The sequence below is a fragment of the Carettochelys insculpta genome, chromosome 2, assembly GCF_033958435.1.
Source record: "Carettochelys insculpta isolate YL-2023 chromosome 2, ASM3395843v1, whole genome shotgun sequence".
In the NCBI taxonomy this organism is placed as follows: domain Eukaryota; kingdom Metazoa; phylum Chordata; order Testudines; family Carettochelyidae; genus Carettochelys; species Carettochelys insculpta.
Window position 1 is genome coordinate 83,004,116 of NC_134138.1, and position 18,673 is coordinate 83,022,788.

The window sequence follows — 18,673 nt, forward strand, 5'->3', positions numbered from 1 at the left end:
TTCCACATCTTCCTCCTTAAGAAACTCTGAAGCAAATTGGGCAAGGTATTTATGAGATATGGTTCAAAATCAGCGACCTACTGACTTCATCAGGGAATGAGGGTTGGAAAAGACTGTTTTTTTCAATTTCCATGTGGTGTATTTATAGAGCAATTATAGCTCAGTAGCTGCTAGTGAACATACAATTTTGTCATCACTCTCCTGAAATGCTATTCTTTAGTATTTCTCCATAAAATCTGGCTAATGCTTGTATTTCTGCATATATAGAATTTTAAAATATGCATGAAAAAGGAAAAACGTGGTTTGTGGCACACGTAACTATTCAGAAGTTTGACATGGTTTTTGTCTGCATTATCGTAAGATTTTAATACTATGTGAAAAAAAATCCTGTATTCTGTAAACATTGTATTAGTAAAATTGTGGCTGTGAAAACAAATAACTCAATTTAAAGGCCTATAAATAGGAAGTCAAGAAATTTCAGAGAGACTTATTGCTATGTGAAGTCTCTGATTTGTTTACTGTGTACTGCAGGAGTCAAGTTTCTATAAATGAAAACAAAAAAATTTAGAAATATATTTTGGAAAAGTTAATATGCTTCAATTGGAGACCCTGTTAGTTTAATTTTGAGCATGATATTTTCTACTTTTAAAACTATAGACGGGGATGTATTCTGTGTCATGGGTTTATTTTTCAGAAGCTCTTATGTCACTTAGTGCCTCTGATAATTTTACTCTATGTAGTTCAAAAGGCTTTAGACTGTGACCCTGGCAGACCAGGTACTTTCTTACGTCAAGGCTGTAGGTCTCAAGTGAACAATGACACACATGTAGCTGGAAGCAGTCTGGCTCGTTTATGTGTAGTATTGTTACAATAGATATTAGAAATAAGGAATGTTTTTAGACTGTATGGAATGCATGTAAATTGCTGCATGCAGTTATCTCACTTTATAATTTATGTCCAATGCCATAAGGTAGTACTTCAGTGCATGCATTGTAATCCTCTTTAAATCACCAGACAGGAAAGAAGCATTAACTAGTGCAGTGATATTCCGACCACCATGGTTCAGAAGCTACGTTACCGATCAATATTACCTGAAAGAGTCACTCACAGTGGTATGAATTCATGGCTTCATTTAGTATCTATATCTATATCCATATCCTATATCTCACAGCAAAATGACCAAGTAGTATTACTTTATCAATTGCAATTGGCTACTAACATAGTAACAGCATCCTGACTAGTTAATAATTATGTCATAATGCTTTAATATCATGTGTTGCAAAGAGCCGCAAAGGGGACACATTTAAGGAGCAACTTGAAGCTCACAAACTTCAGTCTGAGTATCACTGAACTAGTATGAAATACTAGTCATTAGTAGGAGTTGTTTTTTTCCTGCTTAACAAAGAAGGCCCATCCACACAAGACTAATTATTGTGGAATATCAGAAGACAAAAGACTTCGATTGCTGTGCTCCTGTCATGAAGAATGTCTGAGCGAATGCCTTCTATCAGATGAACTGCAGCACAGTGATGAGGAATAGGATAAACCAGTAACCAAAAAAAGCTGAATCTCTGTGCTGTTTGGACACTATGGGTATGTCTACACAGAAAAGTTATTTCGGAATAACGGCTGCTATTCTGAAATAACTTTGCAAACACCTACACAGCAAAAGCACTGTTTTGAAATTATTTTGAAGTAGCAGGTGGATTATTTCAAATTCTGTAAATCTCGTTCTATGAAGAATAGTGCCTATTCCACAATTTATACTTCAGAATAGGGGCTGAAAGAGGCTATTTTGGAACAGGGGCTGTATAGACAGGAAATAGGAGCTATTTTAAAATAGGGGACCTCCAGTGCCACCCAGGGTGCTCTGCTGGCCAGTCAGTATGAAGGGCTCTATTTTGAATATGCTTTGAATACACTCAGTGTGGAGGTTCTATTTTGAATACTCTGTTTGAATAAGCTATTTTGATACACATTTTGTGCATAGAAGCGCTATTTCGAAATAAGTTATTCTGGACAATTTCTTCTGGAATAGCTTATTCCAGAATAACGCTGCTGTGTAGACATAGCCTTGGAAGGCAAGGTTTTCTAGGCATAAGCCAGAGATCCCCAGCATTTCACCCGGGCTACCCCTAAGAGATATAATAGAGCTTGCTTATTAGAGAAACTTCTGTTACCTTTTAAAACTTGACTGTAACTCATATGTGTTTTCCTGCTTTAACCATGTCAACAACTTTTTTATTCCTTTTCCTGGTTAATAGAGGCTTAGGTAGTTTATTATGGAATATTATACGAGTATTATCTAAGGTGTAAGATCTAAGGCATAGTTGACCAAGGATAAGTGACTAGTCCTTTGGGACTGGGAATAATCTGAATACTGTTTTGATTTTAGGCATAAGGGGCCATGTATCACAAAGTCCAGCTTGCCTAGGTGACAATCTAGAGATTCTCCATGGCTAGGCTGCTACCATCAGTGCCTGAGGAGTTTACACTGAATATTTGATTGGTGAAGCTGAAGTATAAGAGTGCTTAGCGAGCGTGCAATTTGTGCCCAGTTTTTTTTAAGTGTGCCCTAAGGTTGGTAACTTGTCCTGATTCTGCCATCAGCTGTGTGGGTTGTGGCCAAAGAGCTGCCTGTGTGAAGCTCATTATAAGAAAGTATCTTACCCCTGAGGCCTTTTTAAAAAGGTGGAATATCTGTTCTGCATAAAGCCAAGTGCTCGATGTAAAAGATTTGTGCCACAGATGGGCAGTTTAGATACTGATGCTGGAGGGAGGGGACTGCCCTTATTCAGGAGCTGTCAATGGACTCCAAAATGTCTGAGGCGTGGAGTAGAGAGTGTGGATGATCTGAAATGGTGACTTATGGGATTCCTGAGTATTCTTCAAGAACTGATTTTAAGCAAACTGTTTTGTTTAACCCTGGCAAAGCAAACCTGTGCACCTAGCTAATGTGACTAGTTCTGTTGACCAGTAGCGGAAAGATCATCCACTTCCAGAAATGAAAGAATGAAAAATGGTGACCTACTGCTAACTTGTGTTCTTTGAGACGCGATACAGACATATACCCCCCACATCAGAGCTAGAGAACTTTGTCTAGCAGTGTCCACACGGGTGATGCTCACGCCCTGTGGCATTAGCCATTTCCTTGGTCATATAAGGGTACCGCTGTTGTGAGCCCCTCAGTTCCTTCTCACCAAAAGTCAGAAGTTGAGTCTCGGATGCAGAGGAAATTGGCAGGTTGGTCATGGAACGCACATTTGCACCATGTCTCGAACAGCAGCAGTTACAGATGGCTACCCAGTTTTTCTTGTTCAAGTAGATACCACTGGGTGTTTGAGGGTGACTTGCAAGCAGTAACTGCAGAAGATGAGGGTCTGTGTCTGTTTTTAGAAGCCCTGAAGTGTTGCCTTCCCAAAGCGTGCCTCTTAGCTGGAGGCCGGAGTAGTGGCACAATGGTTTGCACTAGTATGCTCAAGGGACCAACAGGTTTGCTGCAGATGTCCAGTATTGGAATGCCATTTAGATATGCTATTGCTGTTGCCTGAGCTCTCGGGGATTAAGAACCAAAGCAGATCCAATTCTGCCTAATATGTCATTGGTGCAGAGTCCATCTGCACTGGTGCAGACGTTGTACCTGACTCAACTGACACCCCCCGGCCAGAACCAGAGTCCATAGTACAGGTCCTCATGGTTTCGGCATGGGACCAGGCAGGATTTGGATGAACCTGCTCCATCCTGCATGCCAGAGGGAGTAGGTGCTGGTCAGCACTTCTCTTAGAAGATGAGTGTCTCTGAGCCAGGAGAGTGATGTTCCCAGTTCATTTCACAGAACCTTTTCTTCAATAAACCAGAGGAGGCTGCATGGTCCCTTTTTCCTCTTGGTTCATATAAAGTTAGATACTTTTTAATTGTTTCCCCTCTCCATTTGATCCATTTTCATGCTCATAAAATTTGAGCCAGACCTAGTGAGAGTTTTTCTCCCAAGCTCTGACCAGTCTACCCTGTAACTTTCAGTCCCTACTCTTATTGTGCTGGGCTTCTTCGGAGCTGAGCCCTGACAGTTTTATGGCGGTCTTGAACAAATACATTGCCAATTCCACTGAACAAATCAAGACTGCAAACTAGTATCGTCTGTGGCCTTATCCTGAATTAAACACAGAATGACATAGGTGACTGGCAGTAAGTGTAATTCCTTGTGCCAATATTTTTTACTCTTTCAAGTAAAAAATGTCGTAACCCCTTAACTGCTCCATGTGTACAATGAGATGCTCTGAATGGTCTATCTTTGACCCTAAAGGCATGTTACAGAGCATGCCATATTACCATTGCTTAGTATGGTTTAGTTTTTTGAAGTCCCTAGGCATCCTCGGGGGGATACAGCACTAAAATGGTTGAAGAGTTTTATTCCTGAATTCAATAATAAACATATATAAAATTGATTTCAATTTTTGAGAGAGAGAAAATAAGAGCCCTTAGAGCCAGATTTATTTCAGCATTTTGTGCTGTTGGGCATTTCCTGTCATTTTAGCTTTCTCTGAATTGAGAAAAGAATGTACTTGAAATGTCCCAGTCCCTGATTTCCCTTTTTTGCACAAGTATTAAATGTGTTATTGCGTTGGGGAAGCACTGAAGTCAATTTCAAATTTTTTATTTTCCCTTTTTTAAAAAATAAATTGCTTTAAACACTAATTGCATCTTACAGTGTCACCAAACTATTAATATTCTGAAACTTAGAAATAAAATTTCTAGCTAAAAGGAGAATTTTCTTTTCTCAGTTATATATTTAAAATAAGTCTGGATGCAGTGTATGAAGGGCTTAATATTACCTGTATGAATAACTTTTATTTTGAGTAAGTTATTCATTGTTGGCTGAGTCAAATTTTTAACCTGTTGTTCTGTTCTGTGAGGAAAGTTCCCATGGAGTTTTCCAGCTAGAAATGAGCCCAAACTAAAACTTTGATAAAGGAGGAATAATTACAGTAATACTCCAATAATCATGAATTATGAACACTGCTCTTATTATGACATCTGGGCCACTGTCTTGACTCTACATGTGATGTAGATGTAAGCTGTTGGGTGAAAGAGGGTTTTTTGCTTGAAATCCATCGTAATAGGATGAGTTTGTATTTTATCAGGCTCCTCTGCCCTCATACTTCAACCTATTTTTGTTACAGAAGTGGTGATCTTGCTCTCTGAAATCTCTCTCTCTCTGCCCACCCACTCTCCCCAGCCCAAGCACTGAGTATTTCTAACTCCCTTTTTGAGCTTGGGGGCTGGAGGCCATTTTCCCTTTGCACCACAAATAGAAGGAAAAAATATGTCAGGCCATTTGTAGATTTACATGTAATATGGTGTCATACATCACATCTCAGAGTTACACAGATTTTCTAAGTCCTTGGCTTCTGAAGTACATCTGGATTTCCATAAAGTTTAGATCAAGAACTCCCTGTCAGACCCAACCTATAGTACCCCTGCAATTCCATGTGATGTTATAATAAACCTAAACCCCCTCTGAGCAGAATCAATGAAGACTGAGAAGACAAGTATATTAGTTATCATGCATGGCCAATTCCCCTCAGCTTCTACAGCACATCTGATATTAGAGGTAGATACAAGTTTCCTAAATTGTAGGCCATCAAGCGTATTTGTACTTTCCTGGTTAAGGATGGCAGGGAAAGCAGGACTGGTTACCATGTGCCCTCTGCTGGCTGGCAAGAGGAACATCTACATGATGTCCCTCAAGACCACTAGAGCAAGATACAAGACAGAGCTGCAAAAAAGTGAAAATGGCAACCAAAATCAAGTGTCAGGTGTCCCAACTAGTCTGCTTCAGTTCTGCAGTGCTAATGCATCTGCTCTGGAGTGTTAAATATATCCTACGGTACATATGACACGTTAGCAAAAATGTAAGTGGGTGGTAGAAGGTAGCAACTAGCCCAGGGTGTGGTAGATTTCTCAGTGCTGATGCTAACCTATACCATGAAGCACTAAAACCTATTTAGCCTTTTTCGCCTCCTATCTTAGGAAGTATTATTACAACTAACTCCATTAGCAAACAGATTTTTTCAGATGACTCATTAACCTACAGTACATACAGTATCTGAAATAGTTCAACTTTCCACATGGCTTAAAGTTTCCTTTCAACATATTTCAGTCTTAGCTCTTTTGAAAGAACAAATGTAAAGCTAGAGAAATAAAAGTGAGTCACAACATACACTAGTAACTTTACTTCCCCAGTAGTAAGACTTGGCTGCAAACTTCCTGTAAGCTTTTGTCTCCTCTAGCGCGTACTTAAGACTGATTGATTATATTTTGCTAAAATGTATTGATTACCACTACTGTTTTTCCTTCTCCTTTCTTCTTTTTATTTCCTTCCAAGGTAGAAACCTGAACTGATGGGTGCCATCTGCCACAGAACGTTGTTCCCTGGGTTCTTAAGCTTATTTTCTACATGTTCTTTTCTAACACAGGTAAGAGAGGAGTGCAGGCTCCTCAACGCTCCACCTGTTCCACCACGAAGTTCAAAGCCCCTGTCCACCAGTCCTTCCATTCCTCCTCGCACAAGCAAACCAGCCCGGCAACAGACTCGTTCTCCCAGCCCTACTCTGTCTTACTATTCTTCAGGACTGCACAACATGTAGGTGGTTGATGCTATTAACTCTAAATATAACACTGAACAGTTAGTATGGCTTGTCTATAGATTTTTACATTTTTATCTGGTCTGAAACTATCAACAAATTTGTTTAAAAGTTTTCTGTTAACATATGATGTGTGTTGGTGTCACAGTTTCCTGTTGGAGGTTAACTTGGTAAAGTAGCTTTTTAAAATATTCAAGGGAAAGAAAACTCACGTAAGTAGAAACTGTTAATTTATTGTACAAGTATCGGAGAGGTAGCCGTGTTAGTCTGTAGCTTCGAGAACATCAAGAAGTTCTTGTGGCACCTTATAGACTAACAGATATTTTGGAGCATAAGCTTTCATGGGCAAAGACCTGCTTCATCAGATGCATGAGTGGGGAGGTGGTTTCAGAGGGGTATTTAAAGAGTTGGGTCCCAGTAAGAGGGAAGGCCGGAGCTGACAAGGTCTATTCAGCAAGGTGGAAGTGGCCCAGTATCAACAGTACTTATCAGAAGAGGAAAGAACAAGTCAGATCAGATGGGGGGATATGAGCCTGTGTCAGAGTCTAATGGGGATTTATTATACAGTACTTGACAATTATTACTTAATACCTTACTTAATACATTACTGCAGGTTTGCATTTCACAAGATACGCTGTCCTAAACTCCAAGAGGAATCATATAAAATTCTATATAATGCTTAATTTAAAACAAAACCTATGAAGAGAATGTTAAGACTGTGCGGATAAGAATAAAAGCCTGAAAATGTTTGTTAGCTTATATGTACAAACTTAACTCTATGTAAAAAATTTAACTAAATATCCTAGCAACACTTTTGTCATCAAGCATATATTGTACATTGCTCTTCAACATTTTTATTGAAATATATTTATCATCAAGGCTTGGTTAGTAAACTATGAAACTAGTTTATGGTGGAATTACTGTGTTAATTGAAACCAGTGGCATGGCCCCACTGTTGGAAGCCATGTAGGAGGGAGATTATGGACTAGCTTATTGGGCAAGTTGTTTTCCTGGGGACTTCTCTTGTTAGAAGTCAGCATTTGGCTTTAAGCATAGAGGTTTATGTATGTATCCTTTTCAGAAAAACAAATCTGACATTCAGTTGATTGTTTCCATTGGTCTTACAGACATCTAATGATCTTTTCCTGAGCCCTTCCTGAGCCCTGGCCCCTTTAAGTCCTGGTGCACTGAGATCCAGTAGGGTCATTTGTGGCAGGTGGGAGAGAGATCAATAAATATCTTCAAAAGTATTTTCATATTGAATGTATTGCTCCTATTTTAAAAAATGTCATTGAAGAGTCCCTAGTTCTGAGATGGTGGCAGAAGGTAGATGAGAGTAACCAGTTCATTTCCTCTATCGTGTTCTTTTTGTACACTCCCGCTATGCCCTCTTACGAACTACCCTTCAAAACTAGACTGGCCTTGGGCTGGAGTCTCTCATCTGCTAAGACTACTTTGTGCAGCCTGGTGGCACTAAAGCATGATTTCCCAAACTGGGGGGCATGCCCCCCTGGGGGGGTTGTGAAGAAATTCCAGGGGGGCACGGGGCAACCCAGCCCCCCCATCATTTCCCTCACCCAAAGAAAGAGTTGGCCACTGCTTCCAGCGCTCTCAGCCCCCACCATTTTGGGTGGGTAACCCGGCACAGCCACTATAAAAAGCAGTCAGCCAGCGAAGACCCACATGGAGCTAGCTGCATCCTGCAAAGGTGAGTGAGTGTGCGTTGGGGAAGGGAGGAGTAGAAGGTTAATTGGGGGGGCTGGGGGTGCCTGGCTCGGGGGGAGGGGAGGGGAGGGGCTTGGGCCGCAGGGCTTGCAAGGCTTGGGTGGATGGGCCCGGCATCGTGGAGCTTGGGCGGCTCAGGCTGGCAGGTGGGCAGCTGGCCCCGAAAGCATGGGGCTTGGGCTGGTGGCGGGCCCTGGCAGCACAGGGCTTAGGTGGGCAGCTGGGTGGCTCTGGCAATGAAGGGCTCAGGCGGGTGGGCCGCTGACACATGCAGCTCTGGCGCCTGGCACAGGGCTGAGGAAGCTGGCCAGCTGGGGCTGCACCAGGCACCTGTAAAGGACCAAGAAAAAATATTTGTGCTTATATTTAATTTTAAGTAATTTTACATTTTGATGTCAAGTTTTTGTGTTTATTTTAAATTATAAATTGAATTGTTTGTTAACAGGGGGGTTGGATGGTGGTAAAGAAGAAGTAGGGAGATGTGAGGGTTTATCAAAAATCAAAAGGGGGGTGTAATGCCAAAAAGTTTGGGAACCACTGCTCTAAATGATGATAAAGCAGCGGGATATGACCAGAGAAGAATGAACTGCATGTATAGGAATGATGTCTCCTGTTGGTAACCTGCCACCTACACTAGCTGCCCCCACCCCCTTCCGTCAAGTGCACAACGAAGGGTGGGGCGGAAGATGTCAGAGAGAAACTAGGGAGGGGGGAGAAGGTGCATTGGTGAAGAGTTCGGCCGTGCCTGTTACTCCACTGCTGTAAGTTAGGGCAGTTCCCATGAAGATATAATGTGGGCTGGGTTGTCATGGTTCTGAATCAGCAAGCACAGCTGGCTCTCTACAGCCGCCCTCACCACTCTGTCTTGGAAAACAATACCTTGATACTGTAGTATTTTCACTAGTTTCTATCCCAGTCCTTCTACTGCCTAACTTTTCCTTTCCTTTCCTACAGCAATTGTGTCAACACTTTTAGTCTTTTGAACTTTATATTGTAGCAGTCACTTTCCTTAAGTAATGGTCTGGTCTGAAGTAAACAGGATGAAGCTTAATAAAGACAAATGCAAAGTGCTCCACTTAGGAAGAAACAATCAGTTTCACACATACAGAATGGGAAGTGACTGTCTAGGAAGGAGTATGGCTGAAAGGGATCTAGGGGTTATAGTGGACCACAAGTTAAATATGAGTCAACAGTGTGATGCTGTTGCAAAAAAAGCAAACGTGATTCTGGGACGTATTACAGGTGTGTTGTGAACAAGACATGAGAAGTCATTCTTCTGCTCTACTCTGCGCTGCTTAGGCCTCAGCTGGAGTATTGTGTCCAGTTCTGGGCGCCGCATTTCAAGAAAGATGTGGAGAAATTGGAAAGAGTCCAGAAAAGAGCAACAAGAATGATTAAAGGTCTAGAGAACGTGACCTATGAAGAAAGGCTGAAAGAATTGGGCTTGTTTAGTTTGGAAAAAAGATTAAGGGGGGACATGATAGCAGTTTTCAGGTATCTAAAAGGATGTCATAAGGAGGAGGGAGAAAACTTGTTCTTCTTGGCCTCTGAGGATAGAACAAGAAGCAATGGGCTTAAACTGCAACAAGGGAGGTTTAGGTTGAACATTAGGAAAAAGTTCCTAACTGTCAGGGTGTTCAAACACTGGAATAAATTGCCTAGGGAGGTTGTAGAATCTCCATCTCTGGAGATATTTAAGACCAGGTCAGATAAATGTCGATCAGGGATGGTCCAGACAGTACTTGGTCCTGCCATGAGGGCAGGGGCCTGAACTTGATGACCTCTCAAGGTCCCTTCCAGTCTTAGCATTCTAAGATTCTGTGTAATATAGCTGGAGCAAAATACCTGGTTATTAAAAAAAATTAGCAGACTGAACATAATAATTGAGTGTTATATCATTCCAGAAAACTTTTCTTAAACAGATATCTCTACTCTGGCTTTTCCAAATTGCTGCTATTAAAAAAAAAAAGTCCATTATCACTTTTCCACTATTTCCCACATGTTTTCTGCAACTCAACCACAATTGAAGATCATCTGGCACTTCAAGTAGAACCTTATTTATAACCGTTAAAAGAAAAATTGTCAACATTATGTCAAAGTATGTAAACAAAATATCTTTAAATAAACAGCTCAAGTAACATTTTTCTTTTGCTATCCATCAGTTTTGATCATAATTGATGGATTTTTTTTAATCTGGGTGCGTATAGAGGGAATTGACATTTACATACATTTACTGAGAAAAATAAATCCAGTTCTTCCAAACCTAGTTAAATATATGAAAAACTCAGGTAACTCTTTTCATCTCTGTGCTTGTTTGTCTCTGTTGTACGTGCAGGTATTTTTAAAAGAATTATGTTCATTATAACTTTTCCAATTTCCCTGTCGCTGAAGTAAGGCTTACTGATCTGTCATTCCTCGAGCCACCCCAAAGCATCTTTAACCAAAAAAAAAAAAGGCTGAAACATTTGCTACTGTCCTGTCCTCTATCATATACCTGATTTTAGTAGGAGATTACATAGTTTAGTTAGCAACTTCTCTCCTTAATTCTTCACTTTTGGATATAAATTATCTGATCCAGAGTTTAATTTACCTGTTAGAACTGTCCTTCCTTAAATGCGCTTGAAAGGAAGAGGGACCTGCAAATTTAAATGGGTTATGTATGGCAGCAAGTTTTCATTATTGTTATCGTTTTACTCAGTTTGTATTATGTTTTGTAAGTATGATTGATGGATTACTTCTCACATAAGTATCAGAGGGGTGGCCGTGTTCATCTATATCCTCAAAAACTAGAAGTCCTGTGGCACCTTAAAGTCTAACAGATTTATTAGAGCATTTGCTTTCATAGGCAAAGACCCATGCATGCATCTGATGAAGTGGGTCTTTGCCCATGAAAGCTTATGCTCCAATAAATCTGTTAGGCTGTGTCTACGCTATCGGCTAAAATTGGTTTTATTAAAATCAATATATTAATGCTGGGTTTTATCAATTCAGTTTTGAGCATTCTTACGTTCCCACATGCTCCCCACAAAATCAACTTATTGCTGCCACACACAAGAAGTTCAAATCGACTGCTGCAGCAGTATATTGTAGGAACCTGTCCCACAGTTCCCTGAGCCCTGTAGCATTCTGGCTATTTTCACTGGTGCAGCATGGGAAAAAATGCTCCGCAAGTGGCTGTGGGTATCCGACGACATCTTCCCACATTTCATTTCCCTCATTCCCCTGCATTGTTAACCAAACATCCCTTTTTCCAGGCGGGGTCTGGCTTGCCTGTATAAGAGAGGTGCTTTTTATAATTGAGAGGAGAGGAGGAGTGGTAAAGCGCTTAGGAATGGTTAGAAATGGTTAGAAAACCTCAACTGACAGGTTTTCAAAATGGGATAAAAGAGCACTGGATCTTTGCAGGGGCCTCCACCAACTGCATCTGGATTTAGACCTCCTGGCAAAGAAGACCCATTTGTTTAAGTAGACATGGGCGATACACTGGAACTGCAATGAATCATTGAAGAGTTATGGCTTGGATGGCTAAAAGACCCCAGAGTACAGCCAGCACCCGAAAATTGTGACTGGCCAGGGAGATGTTCCCTGGGCGGCTAAAAGACCCCCGACTACAGTCAGCCCCCTGGCTTCAGGGCTGGACACCTGCATCTGGATTTAGACCTCCTGGCAAAGAAGACCCATTAGTTTAAGTAGACACAAGTGCTACACTGAAACTGCAGTGAATCATTGAAACAGTTACGGCTCAGAGTGGCTAACAGACCCCAAAGTACAGCCAGCACCCAAAAACTGTGACTGCCAAGGGAAACCCACCCCCTGCCCCTATTAACAGCATGCCCAGGCTTGGACCTAGGTTTTGACTTGGCAAAGCTGTAGACTTCCTGGAAAAGAAAACCCTCAGAACAAGAATTTGTTTAAGTAGACACAGGCGCTACACTGAAACTGCAATGAACCATTGAAACAGTTATGGCTCAGGGCAGCTAAAGACCCATGACTATAGCCAGCCCCGAAAATCGTATCCACCGAGGGAGACTAAGTAGCTACAGCCAGTTTTTGACGTGCCAGAGAAGAGACTAAGAACAAGAATATTCCTCACTGCAAGCCTTACTTCGAGAACTGTGGTAATTGTATAGCTACTGCATTGCCTTTATTGAAACAATTATGGCTCAGGGTGACTAAAACACCCTCGGCTACAGCCAGCACCCAAAAATCATCTCTGCCGAGGAGACTTCCCCAGGCAGCTAATAAACCCCTGGCTGCAGCCAGCCCCTTAACCTTTGGATAAAGCCCATTCAAGAATTTCCTGTGAGAGGACAGCCACTCTCGTGACAAAGTATTTTCTTCAGTTGCCCAAAAATCATGACAGACCAGGGAGACTTCCCCTGGCCGGCTACCGCGGTGATCCTCACCGTGTGCAGGCTGCCTGGCACCTTGCACAGCATGTCCTTTTATTGGTTCAGGGTCAAGCCATGTGATGCGTCTGGGCGCTGGAAAGTTCCAGACTGCTTGGCGCCTCCAGCAGGAGGGAAGAGAGGGGATGTGGGTGTCAGGACAAAATGTAAGCAGCTGAAAAGAAGTGTCTCGTCCTGTCATACAGACATGACCCCGCCACCCACAGCCTACCACATGGCTGGGGGGGCAGTGGCTGGTGCCAGGCAGTGCAGAAAAGAAGAGGCAGCTAGCAGAGGTAGACACAGAACAACGGACCCCCCCCAGCTGCCTCTCATGACCCAACAGACACTGGCTTCCAGGCGCTGAATTAAAACGGTCTTCCTGTTTCCTAATTCCTCCGCACCTGCAAGCAGTGAGATAGAAGAGGCCAGATTGGAGAACTGTAGGGCGCATACAGGACATCTCTGGAGGCTAATGAATTTGATTTAAAGACATGGAGCTCCCACACTAGCCTCCATTCGGAATTTTAAATTCAAACTGAACGCTACACCCGTCGGGTTACTGCAATATTATGATATCGTTATTATGTCGATTTTAGTGCACCACAAATTGAGCTAATGGAATTTACAGACATGGTAAAATCGAGCTAAATGACTTAAAATCAATATTATCTCGTAGTGTAGGCATGGCCTCTGTCTATAAAGTGCCACAGGGCTTCTCACATAAGTGATCTTCATGGATCCTGTCTGGTGTTTAATCTGTAATGAAAGAAGTGCCAGTACTCAAGCAACTGGTTTACTTTCATAACTGACATGGCAATCTCTGAAATGCTGGGGCTATGAACTACGAACCCTACATGTGCCAGGCCTCAGCCCTGGCCTAAGTTAAGCACTGACCCTTTCTGACAGAGTACTATAGTAATTCTAAATTGTAAATCTTTCAAGCCTTGTACTATTTACCCGGTACAGTGGGATTCCAGTTCTGACTGGGGCCCTTAGTTGGTAGGAATATTTACTACAAGTAATAAAATACAGTAGGAGGAGATGCTATGTTTGTAAGGTTGTAGAAAAGCTCTGATACCATGGTGCTTGGTATAGGAAACTAGTTTAAGGTGCAGGGGGAATGGACAATATCTGAGACGTAATATGTTGTTTCTTGTAAGTGTTCTGGTGTTTCCTGCTTTCGCTTGAGTTAGAAGATTAACAATGTTAATAATAAACTTAGATGAGCTTGTTCAGATGTTAAAAGCTCTTCTGCCTTGGTCCTCACTTTTTGAAATGCCCATCTCCTAATTTATAACGTTAAATATCAGCATTGCTTAAACACTAACTGTTCTTCATATGAACCATATTTTTGCTTTGTTTTTTAAGCAGCATCACAGATGGTGACACAACAAATCCAACTGAGTGTGCCCCTGTTTCTTGCTACCCTTGCAACATGATGAAAGCCGAATCAAAAGAGCCTGACAGCAGGATGCCTTCTGCTGAATCTCTGCCTTCTAGGTTGTCCTGGCCAAACCATTTTTCTGGAGCTGCTGAAGGCTCAAACAGGAATGATTTTCTGCTGGATCCAAGCAGGAGTTATAGTTATCCCAGACAGAAGACTCCAGGTACACCAAAGAGAAACTGTCCAGCTCCTTTTTCTTTCGACTTTGATGGGTGTGAACTCCCTGTTGGGTGCACGCAGTTGGCTATGGCAGAGTTCAGCAACACCATCTCCAGTTGTCCAAAGTCAGCAAGTTATTCTTTAGAATGCACTGATGAGAAAAATATGGCTGTCAGCAAGACAAAGCAGAGTCATTCATGCCCAGCCTTACCTCCTCGTGTACCCAAAGCAAACAGTGAGAAACCAGTTCTAAACACTTGTCCTTTGTCTCTGAAAATAGATGGTGCAGAGGAAGAATCTCAAACTGGGTCACCAGACCTCTCAGAAGATCAATATGCTGTTAAAAAGGGCATGCAGGACATTTTCTCAGTGTCTTATCCTTTTTCATCTCCCCTTCACCTCCAGTTAGCTCCAAGGTCTTGTGGTGATGGCTCTCCCTGGCAACCACCAACAGACCTTTCTGGGCTCTCCATAGAGGAAGTGTCTAAATCTCTGAGGTTCATTGGTTTATCAGAAGATGTCATATCATTTTTTGTTACAGAGAAGATTGATGGTAATTTACTTGTTCAGCTTACAGAAGAGATTCTTTCTGAGGACTTTAAGCTAAGCAAATTGCAGGTTAAGAAAATACTGCAGTTCATTAATGGCTGGCGGCCGAAGATGTAGTCCAGTGAGTCTGTCTGGTGTTTAATGAACATGTATGAGAGATGTGCTAGAAGAGTGGGAGGGGGGCTAGTACATCATTCCTGTTTTTGCACTAAAAGCCCTTTCTGTAAATAATAGTGGAAGAAATTCTTACTATGCAGATAAAGTTTTAGAGTGAACAGATTTTTATATGTCAATAAAAATGTAGAGAATCCATAGAAGTGTGCCTTGTGCATCACTGAACATTCAGCAGCTGCTAAAAACTGGACATAAGGGAATTAATTTTTACTCATGTAGTCTGTCAAGACATTATATTTATTACTGAGCAATTAATCTGCAAAGCCACATACAACTCCAGTTTACAGTTTTGTGTTAACAGCAAGAAGTGCTTTTCTGAGGTTATTTCTGTTGAGATTATTGGCAACATGCCATGACTTAGTTTTTCCTTTTCTCCTATTAGTAAAGGATAGGATCAAACATATAAAATATCATTTTTAACAGTGTATCTGAACTTTTTAAAGTTTTGAAACTTCTATTGAAATGCCACTAAAACAGTATATTTTGCAAGATAATTTTACCAAAATATCTTCATGACTACCTAGACAAATTTGCCATGTTACTGCTTCTCAGTAAAATACTTATATAGGAAATAAATAAATAAAGCTTCAGTGTTCCTGAAAATAAAGAGCCTGCTTATCTGGTTGACCATGGGGAAAAATATTTGCTACTCTGAACCGTTCTGCTCTTGCCATAAACCAATTAAGAGTTCATGATCCATCGATTTCAAAAGGTGCTTTGTTATCAAGTGAGTCACTTACTAGGATGATCACCAGGTCATGTCAATTTCTCACGGGAAAGGCAGTTTTGTTTCAAATCACTTCACGTGTTCCTTCAGCAGAGCCCTATGTGGCATGCAGCAAATTGCGCCTTTTGTTAATTCACGCATTCCATGTCCCCATCACTAGGAAGAAACCCAGTTTGATTAATTTCACTGTTGTGATGAGCTCCGTGAATCCATGCAGACTCTGCAAAGAGGTCTCTGCAGCCTGATAATTGCACTTGTGTAGCGTCCCCTGGAATTAAATGGTTGCTGAGGTACAAAAGCACCCTAAGTCCCTGTAACAGGGTAGATGCTGAAAGGTAGGGAGAAAATAAATGCACTGGGTAAGATTCGGTATTGTCTCTCTAGGGCCTTATCTACCCTATGCAATGAGTCAGCCTAAGTTACATAATTTAAGTTGATGCAGCTTACGTTGACTTACAGGGGTGCCTAGACCGTGCTGCGTTGGTGGGAGATGCTCTCCTGTCGATGCAGGTTCCGCGTCTTGTTGAGATGGGCTGTTTTAGTCACCAGGAGAGGGCGCTCCCATTGTTACCATATCTTCAGCAGACCCATTAAATCAATGCCACTGCATTGCTCACATCAGCACCTATTTAGCCTGCGGTGAAGACAACCCTAGCACAGAACATGGCTGCCTGGGGTGGGAAGGTGACTTACAGACACGTGTTGAGCCCTTCCAATTCTGTGCTGCTTTGAGAACAAAGTGACTTGGCCAGTAACCTAGGCAGGCCTCAGCAGCCTGTCACTGTCTGTCTATGAGCAGCAAGCTTGCTTATGACCTGTGTTAGCCTACACTCGCCTGCCCTGATATACCCTGCACCGGCACACCTTGATGCAGAATTCACAAGGGGATCCTCAAGACTGTGACTGTCCTCAATTCTTGCACTAGGGGATTTCTCGCCTGGCCAGACCCAGAGGTGTTAGTACCTTAGCCTGTCTCTGGCTTGTTGCCCTGGGGCCCAGGGACTTGAGCAGGGAGTGAGAATGTCCTCCATGATTTTTGTCACACATGATTAGTTTTTGCCTTTGGGAGAATAGCGGAGCCAGAAAGCAGACAAACGTTAAAAAGCTGATTTAGCAGGTCTTCTCAGCCACTCTGAGGCACAAAAAGCGGGATGTCTTTTAAAAGATCAAGCTGCTTTCTGTGAGCTGGACAAAGCTCAGGCTATGCCTTGGTGCAAAAGGCTTGCTTATTATTTGTATTGCAAAAGCATCTAGAAGTCACAGTGGGGGACAAAGACTCTCTTTTGGTGGGTTCTAAACATCCACCTAACGAATAATAAGTAAATATTTCCTACCCAAAAGTGTTTATAACATTTGACAAGATAGAGTGAGAGAACAAACCGATGACTGCTTTTTGTCGCTTCTGTTCGAGTTTTTAAATATCCATTAAATATTTACATTTCCTAATTATAGCTATAAAGTGCAAGTAAGAATAAATTGGATAAACTTCAAATCCTCTTTAAAGTTCAGTGTTACTCTGCCCTTAGGGTTGTGTCATGTGCAGTTACAGTGTTTAGCCCTAACTAAACCAAATAGGCATTCAACACTGGAAGACCCCTTCTAAGTAATTTTGTTTGTTCGGTGCTCTTGCTACTCTGGGGAAAGTTTTGATCTCTGGAAGAAGATTGCTGTCTTGGTAACATTCACGCATCTTAGATGGTTCTGAGGATATTAAAAAGTGCACAGGGGCTTGGCTTCTTTGAGTACAATCTGCGGCACGTTGCTGTATTTGGGTAGGTTTACACAGCACAGTTATTTCAAAATAACTTCTTTCGAAATTGGTAAACCTCAAATAGCTATTTCGAAATAGGTGCTGTTAAGATAGGTAATAACACCTGTTTTGAAAGTAGCCCTAGGGCATAGAATGGCTCTGTTTCAAAATAGACTCTATGTCTGTGTCTACACTAGCTCTCTGCTTTGAAGGGAGCGTGGTAAGTAAGGTGTTGGGAGGTTACTAATGAAGCACAGCACGTTATTACGCTAATTCTCCCCCATGGCAACTTTGAAGTGTTAAACTTTGAAGTGCCTGGGCAACTTCAAAGTCCCTTTACTCCTCAAAATTTTGAGGAGTAAAAGGACTTCGAAGTGCTGGCTTGTGTGTAGCCCTGGCTAACCTGCTGGTACTTCTAAGCGCCTGGACAACTTCAAAGTTTAACACTTTGAAGTTGCCGTGGGGGAGAATTAGCTTAATGAAATGCTGCATATGCACCACAGCACTTCATTAGTAATCTCCCTTTGACAGAGGGAGCTAGTGTAGACACAGCCTATATGTTTAGATGATGAATTTGGATTAGCTAAGTGCTATTTCAAAATGCATTTTTGTGTGCAGCAGTGTTATTTCAAATAAGGCTGCTGTGTAGGCGTACCCTTTCTGCCTTGCCTGTTGTTCATAGGCATAATTTTCCAGGTCTTTATTAGAATTCTTTATACTGATGAATAACTGTAAATGGTTTTTGTTTTTTTTTTTTGGGGGGGGGGGGGTTTGTTGTTTTGTTTAGTTTGGTTTGTTTCTTTGTTTTGTCCTGTTTTGTTTTCCAGTCCTGAATAACTTGGGAAAGCTGCCTGGATCCGTCTGTGTAAGGGTGGTTGGGCATTCCAAGGCCTGAGTTTCTAATTTGGCCAAGTCACTTTGGCTCAGATTTTTAAAGCTCTTCATACATTGCTGCACTCCACACCGCAGCACAAATTTTCAGAAGGAATCTTGGTGCGACCCCAGGAGGAGCCCAGCTCTGAGTAGAGGGCCTACGCATTGGGCAGCAGCCTGGCGGGGAACAAGGAGGACATTCTTGTTAATTTCACAGCTCCAGCATGGAGCCCATAT

General features: G+C 41.9%; 1 protein-coding gene across 2 annotated transcripts in view; it reads left to right on the forward strand.

Annotated features, from left to right (window-relative positions):
• The window catches only part of GAREM1 (GRB2 associated regulator of MAPK1 subtype 1), a 156,661-nt gene extending 138,361 nt beyond the window's left edge, over positions 1–18,300 (forward strand). Inside the window, exons 5-6 of one of the 2 annotated variants that reach the window (XM_074987230.1) lie at positions 6,477–6,643; positions 14,129–18,300. In XM_074987230.1, the coding sequence (XP_074843331.1) occupies positions 6,477–6,643; positions 14,129–15,029 (1,068 nt within the window). In that variant the 3' untranslated portion in view covers positions 15,030–18,300. The remainder of the gene's footprint in view (positions 1–6,476; positions 6,644–14,128) is intronic. The other variant, XM_074987231.1, reaches the window with a different exon arrangement.
• The last annotated feature ends 373 nt before the right edge of the window (positions 18,301–18,673 follow it).